The following is a 7,819-nucleotide window of genomic DNA, read 5'->3' on the forward strand; positions in this document are numbered from 1 at the left end:
TCCAGCCCCAGCTCCTGGTCCTGGTATTTCCAATGGGGATCTTAGAGGATCTATTCAGATGTTGACTCAGTTAGTAGTTTCCTAGTCTCAAAGGTCAAATGTTGCACCCACCTCATTTAGCTTGCAAGGAGATCCTTCCGGTTCCAGGGTAAACAAGTTCCTTCAGTTAGACCCTCCAGTGTTCACAGGTACTGATCCCGGGGCAGACCCTCAGGATTTCATTGATGAGATGCATAAGACTCTCCAAGTTATGCGTTCTACTGAGACAGAGGGAGTAGAGTTGGCCTCATATTATTTGAAAGGGGTGGCATATTCCTGGTTTGAGATGTGGGAGGATTCCCGTGAGGAGGGGAGCCCTCCGGTGAGAAGGAGTGAGTTTGCGGATGCCTTCATAGACCAATTCTTACATGCCGAGACTAAGGCAGCCCGTGTTGTGGAGTTTGAGACCCTTAAACAGGGTCGTAAGAATGTGTGAGAGTATCACATAGAGTTTGTGCGCCTGTTGAAGTATGCTGTTCACATGATGCCGACTATGGAGGCAAGAGTGCGTCGATTTGTGCAGGGCCTTAGCCCTTTGTTTATTAACGAGACTGCCACAGCTACTCTAAATTCCGACATGAACTATGGAAAGATGGTGGCATTTTCCCAAGCTACAGAGGTTTGGAAATTAAAGCTCAGGATGGAACGATCAGCGGGCAATCTTGGGGATTCATTCGGAGGTGGGAGATCAACTTTTTGGGGAGGATCATCAAGGCTGTTCCAGTCTTATGCTCAGTCTTCAGCTAGTTCCCCGCCATTAGGGCACGGTAAGCAGCAGAGGAGTCTCTTTAGGCCCGGTCAGGGCAAAAGGGGGTCCCGCCATCAGGGCCGATCAGGAGGGAGATTCCAGCAGCAGCGGAGGCCCCCATGCCCTAGGTGTGGGAGGATACATTTGGGAGTCTGCTACCTGGACATGTTAGTATGTTACGGATGTAGAATGAGAGGCCATATTCAGAGGGAGTGTTGTGCATCCCGTCAGGGTGCAGGCAGGGGCACAACTTAATCACCCGGTCCTACAGCTGCTACATCTTCAACACACCCTCCAGCTCGAGGCTCTTCAGCAACCGCAGGGCATGGTACAACTAGGGGTGGTGCACAGAGTTCGGGGGGACCCAGCCAATTTATGCTATAAGTGGTCGACAGAGTGCGAGGCTTCCCCAGATGTCGTCACAGGTATATTGACTGTTCAATCTCATGATGTGTATGCCCTTATTGATCCCAAATTTGCTTTTTCCTATGTTACTCCTTATGTTGCTACGAGCTTTGGGATAGAACCGGAACAACTTCATGAGCCATTCTATGTATCTACCCCAGTTGGCGAGTCTATTACGGCCGCACGAGTTTATAGAGATTGTGTTGTCACGGTGCGTGGTCGCGATGCCATGGCTAATCTCATTGAGCTGGGGATGATTGATTTTAATGTAATAATGGGAATGGACTGGCTCTATTCATGTTTTGCCAAACTCGACCGCTGGACCAGAATTATGAGGTTTGAGTTTCCTAACGAGCCAACTGTTGAGTGGGAGGGGAATAATGTTATGGCAAAAGGTAGGTTTATTTCTTACCTTAAAGCCACAAAGATGATCATGAAGGGGTATATTTATCATTTGGTCCGAGTTACGGATACCACTACTAAGGTGCCTACCCTTGAATCTGTACCAATTGTGAATAAATTCCCCGATGTCTTTCTGGATGAGCTCCCTGGAATTCCTCCAGACAGGGAGATTGATTTTGGGATTGATATGATGCCAGGCACGCAGCCTATATCCATTCCACCTTATAGAATGGCGCTGACAGAATTAAAAGAGCTAAAGGAACAACTAAGGGATTTGCTAGAGAAAGATTTCATCCGACCGAGTGTGTCGCCTTGGGGCGCACCGGTTCTCTTTGTCAGAAAGAAAGATGGATATCTGCGGATGTGTATTGATTACCGGCAAATCAACAAAGTCATAATCAAAAACAAATACCCATTGCCTAGAATAGATGATTTGTTTGACCAATTACAAGGTGCTAAGTTCTTCTCCAAAATTGATTTGCGGTCCGGGTACCATCAATTGAAGGTATGGGAGCAGGATATTCCGAAAACAGCTTTCAGAACCCGGTATGGGCACTTTGAATTTTTGGTAATGTCTTTCGGCTAACAAATGCCCCGACAGCTTTCATGGATCTTATGAATTGAGTCTTCAGGCCGTTTCTTGACTCCTTTGTGATAGTATTCATTGATGACATCCTTGTATATTCACGAAGTCGAGAGGATCACGCCGACCACCTCAGGGCAGTTTTGCAGACTCTTCATCATCACCACTTGTATGCAAAGTTCTCGAAATGTGAATTTTGGTTTGAATCTATTACATTCCTGGGTCATGTCTTCTCCGGAGAAGGAATTAAGGTTGATCCTCAAAAGACTGCGGCGGTGAAGGATTGGCCTAGACCTACTACTCCAACAGAGATTCGCAGTTTCTTGGGTTTGGCCGGGTATTATAGAAGGTTCGTGGAGGGGTTCTCCACTCTTGCCTCTCCATTGACTAAATTTACGCAGAAGGCGGTTAAGTTCTAGTGGTCCTATGCTTGTGAAAGGAGCTTTGAGGAATTGAAATCAAGATTGACTTCGGCGCTGGTATTGACCCTACCAGAGGGTACTGGGGAGTTTGCGGTGTATTGCAATGCTTCAAGGTCTTGGGTGTGTATTAATGCAACATGGTAAGGTCATAGCATATGCTTCAAGGCAACTTAAGAATCATGAAAAGAACTATCCAACTCATGATTTAGAGCTTGCGGTGGTGGTTTTTGCATTAAAACTTTGGCGTCATTATTTGTATGGAGTCCATGTAGATGTATTCACGGACCACAAGAGTCTTCAATACATTTTCAAGCAGAAGGAATTGAACCTAAGGCAGAGAAGGTGGCATGAATTGCTCAAAGATTATGACATCGACATTTTATATCATCCGGGGAAAGCTAATGTGGTAGCGGATGCTCTAAGTCAGAAATCTATGGGTAGTTTGGCTCACTTGGAGGCATGTCAAAGGCCCTTTGCCCGGGAGGTTCACCAGTTGGCCGGTTTGGGAGATCATCTTACGGACTCTAGTGAAGGGGGAGTGATTGTGCGAAATAGGGCGGAATCATCGCTTGTGACGGAGGTCAAGGAAAAGCAATACAGTGATCCAGTGTTGCTGCAGCTGAAGGAAGGGATTCATTAACATAAGACTACGACTTTTTCTCTTGACATGGATGATGGTACATTACGGTACCAAGGGCGGTTATGTGTTCCAAATGTAGATGGTCTTCGGGAAAGAATCATGGCAGAAGCTCATACTTCTAGATATTCCATGCACCCAAGTTCTATGAAAATGTATCATGATCTCAAGGAAGTTTACAGGTGGAATGACATGAAGAGGGACGTGGCGGACTTTGTGGCAAAATGTTCAAACTGCTAACAGGTGAAGGTCGAGCATCAAAGGCCCAGTGGGTTAGCACAGAGTATAGAAATTCCAATGTGGAAATGGAAAATGATCAATATGGATTTTGTGGTAGGGTTTCCACGCACTCCGCGTAAGTTTGACTCAATTTGGGTGATCGTGGATCGACTCACAAAATCAGCTCACTTCTTACCAGTTAAATCCACCGACACTGCGGAACAGTATGCTCAATTGTATATTAAGGAAATAGCAAGGTTTCGTGGCACTTAAATTTCCATCATTTCTGATCGAGGGGCCCAATTCACAACTAATTTCTGGAAGAAATTTCAGCAAGGTTTGGGTACACAGGTAAATCTTAGCATGGCTTTCCATCTACAGACTGACGGGCAAGCAGAGCGGACTATTCAGATGCTTGAGGACATGTTGTGTGCGTGTGTGCTTGACTTCAAGGGTAGCTGGGATGATCATTTGCCGCTCATAGAATTTGCTTATAACAACAGCTTCCATGCCAGTATTCAGATGGCGCCGTTTGAGGCCTTGTATGGTAGAAGATGTAGATCGCCGATTGGGTGGTTCGAAATTGGAGAAGCTGAACTAATAGGACCAGACCTTGTGCATCAGGCCATGGAAAAGGTTAAGATTATAAAAGAGCGGTTTAGAATTGCTCAGAGTAGTCAAAAATCCTATTCGGATGTTCGTCGTAGAGGCTTAGAGTTCAAGGAAGATGATTGGGTGTTCTTGAAGGTATCTCCCATGAAGGGGATCATGCGGTTTGGAAAGAAAGGGAAATTGAGTCCGAAGTATTTCGGGTCGTATAGAATCATTCAAGGGATAGGTCTTGTGACATACAAGCTTGAGCTACCACCTGAGATGTCATTAGTGCACCCGGTATTCCATGTGTCTATGTTGAAGAAGGTAGTTGGAGATTCGTCCGCTATTGTGTCGGTTGAGACCATCGAGGTTAGTAAGGAACTGTCATATGAAGAGATTCCGGTTGTAATCCTTGACAGACAGGTTCAAAAGTTGAGGAACAAACAAATTGCATCTGTAAAGGTATTATGGCGAAACCAGCAAGTCGAAGAAGCTACTTGGGAAGTAGAGAATGAAATGAAAGAAAAGTACCCTCATTTATTTGAATAGCCATGTAATAGCTCTATAAAGTCCCCCCCCCCCCCCCCAACCCCAAAAGTTTGGGTCACTTGTTCGGCTAATATAAAGACACTCCTTTCTAGCTATATGTCCCCCATGAGGCTTTGGTTGGTGTTATTTTGCATTTTGTTGTGTCACTTAATTCTATATATATTGCTAAAGACTGCTTCGGGGGCTCTCTGACAGGGGGCTAGGCCTAAATACAAAGGAAACTCTGGCGAAATTTTCAGAAAATTAAGAAGTTAGGCAAATTTGGGGCTGATAGTATGTGGCATAACTGAAACTGTGTTAAGTGAACCTTGATCCTCATTCGAGGACGAATGATCCTAAGTGGGGGAGGATGTAAGGACCCGTAAAAATATAAACCAAAAACTCAGGGTTTCGTGGTGCCAAGATAGATTCCTGCGTTCGGACTTTTTGGACTGAACAGTACCTTTCGAACTTAGAGGAAAATGTTTTGCAGAAGAAAGCGTTTCTGCGGCCCATTATGCGGCCGCATAATCACTCTGCGGACCGCATAATGGCCGCAGAGTGAAGTAGAAAGTTTGGCCAATTTGAGGTCAGTTTTTCAATCGATTATGCGACCGCATAATCGATATGCGTACTAAGATTGGTATTTTCCTTATATACTAGTACTATTCGACAGTACTAACGTCCCTTTTGCCGGGGGCGCTACATATTTGAATGGATGTAGGTGGTTCCATCAAAGATAGCGTTGATCGCAGATAGTGGTGCTCTCCCTCACACTCATCACAACAGTCTTTGTGAGCCCCATCTCCTCCTGGGGTCATGTAGTCCTTCTTTTGTAGAAGTTTTCACATTTTGAGGTATAGCCGGGGCCTTGTTACCGGTATGGTCATGTTGGTCTTTTGTATCATTAGAGGTTCCGTAGATGTTTATGTGGGTCCTGTATGGGTATCAGAGTGGTCACTAGACTAAGTTGTATTTTGGGAACTTAACTATGGCATAATGTATATAATGAAAATTGGACTAGCAACGTTTATTTATTTATATAACTGATCTCTCCCATGTTTAACAAATGGTGATGCGTTTCCTTTTTTGATTATGAATGAGTCGGGTAGGGAAGGTCTAATAGGTTTGCTCGACCGGGTTCACTCAGTTGAGCATCGGTCGCGCTCCCCGAGGTTGGGGCGTGACACTTGGTATAAGTGTATAAGGTTTTAAAGTGTCCTAGGATGTCTCGGAGCCGTGTCTAGTAGAGTCTACTCTAGTAGGTGTGTTATCGACCACATCTATAATGAGGAGGCTACATGGACATTTAGGAATTATCACACTTCTTTGATACTCCAGATTAAGGCTGGCAAGTAGGCCGATCCAGGCCCGGAACCTGCCCGGGACCGCGGGCCAAACGAACCAAACGGTCGAAACGGGCCAGGACCATTTGGCCCGGTTTTAGCGGGCCTGATCCGGTCTCGTGGGCCCTATGATTTGGGCCCGTCAGGCCCGGGACCATTTAGCCCGCCAGGGCCCGGGACCGGCCCGGTCCCTTAACGGGCCAAACGGTCCCAACGACTATTTTTTTAAATTTTTTTTTAAAAAAAACAAAAAAAAAGCCGTTGTGCTGTCAAAAATAGCCGTTGGCTATTTATAAAATAGCCATTTAACCCCCCCAACTTTGTTTTAATCCCAAACTTTTTATAATTACACTTTTTTCCTATTTTCAACTATAAATACCCCATCATTATTTTATTTTTCTTACAAAATTATCAATCTATCACAATCTCTCTCTAATTTACTTCTATAATTGCTACTATTGCTTACTTTATTGTTATAATTTCTGAAACAATTGTGAAGTTGGTGAATTGAAGTCTTCAACGATAATCAATTTCCAACAAGTTGTTCGTCAATTCGGTAAACTCATTCCAACTCTTAAGTTTTAATATTATAATTTTGTTTGTTTTATTTACTTTGCTTGATTAATTAAGATGGCTTATTCCTTAAAAAATATGTTTAATAAAAATAAGGGAAAATCGAAGAGTGGTGAATCTAGTGGCCAATCTGTTCCTCCTCCACTTCCCCCGGCTCCCCGACCCAAACCTATTACCCGTCCTACACCTCCTATTCTTGATAGCGATAATAGTTTATTACAATTTACCGAGAGTCAATTTTGCCATAATATTGCACCCGGTGAACAATTGAACCATGAATATATGAATGCTCTTTATGGTAATCCAACTATTGATGAAAATGATGATGAAGAAATAGATTTTGATGAAACGCAACCGGATGACGATACACCCACTAGTCCTGCTCCTGAAGTTAACCCAACTAATAATAATCCAGATGATCCCCCGTCTGACCCTCCTGTTAGTGCCCCTACCTTTTCTAGACAATCTTCTAAACGGGCAGAAACATCTCTTGTTTGGCAATTTTTTACTCAACTAAGAGAAAAAAATAAGGCTAAGTATAAAACTTGTGGCAAAGAGTTAGTTTTTCAATATGTTGGGCAGGGTTCAGGGGTTCTCAAGGTTCTAGTACTAGTGATTTTTCACAACTAAATGAGCTTGAAGTTTATTTGTCACAGGGAATTGAGGAAGTGAATCCCGACGGCTCCTTTAATATTTTGGAATGGTGGAAGGACAAAGAAAAACACTTTCCGATTCTTTCAAGGATGGCCCGAGATATTTTAACTATTCAAGCTTCAACAGTGGCATCAGAGAGCGCTTTCAGTCAAGCAAGACTTCAACTCGGTGATTATAGAGCGTCTATGAGGGAGAGCTTGGAAAAATCAGTAATTTTAAGAGATTGGATCCGTTCGGAAAGAAAAAATTTTGGACTTGCTAAATCACAACCAGAGGTAGACGAAGCTTACGAAGAAATGCTAGCTGAACTTGCGGAGGATGATGCTTTGCCTGGAAGCGGTGATGACCAAGCTTCATTTCCGCCACCATCAACGGAAATTCCTCCGTACCTTGAAGGATTTATGAAATTTGTAAGAGATACTATGTAAATTAATATGTAACCTGTATTTTGGCACATCTTGATTAGTTTCTTTTTCTTCTCAATGGTGGTATTAGCACCTTGTTGTGCTCATTCCATAAGGAGGAGGAAGACTAAGAAAGATATTGCCATAATTGTTAATGCTATAATAAAAATATAACGCATTGATTTGAATATCTCTTTACAATATTTTTGTCTTTTTATATATCTTAAGCTATACATATAGTGTGTGTGTATATATATATATATAT

General features: G+C 43.4%; 1 protein-coding gene across 1 annotated transcript; it reads left to right on the forward strand.

Moving 5' to 3' along the window:
* The first annotated feature begins 4,082 nt into the window (after positions 1 to 4,082).
* On the forward strand, positions 4,083 to 4,598 carry LOC138901304 (uncharacterized). Its single transcript, XM_070189060.1, has one exon. The coding sequence runs from the start codon at positions 4,083 to 4,085 to the stop codon at positions 4,596 to 4,598; it is 516 nt and encodes a 171-aa protein (XP_070045161.1).
* The last annotated feature ends 3,221 nt before the right edge of the window (positions 4,599 to 7,819 follow it).

This window comes from Nicotiana tomentosiformis, chromosome 11 (genome assembly GCF_000390325.3).
Source record: "Nicotiana tomentosiformis chromosome 11, ASM39032v3, whole genome shotgun sequence".
Lineage (NCBI taxonomy): Eukaryota > Viridiplantae > Streptophyta > Magnoliopsida > Solanales > Solanaceae > Nicotiana > Nicotiana tomentosiformis.

Coding starts and splice junctions, on each gene's coding strand:
- LOC138901304 (XM_070189060.1), top strand. CDS start 4,083: ATGGAAAAGGTTAAGATTATAAAAGAGCGGTTTAGAATTGCTCAGAGT.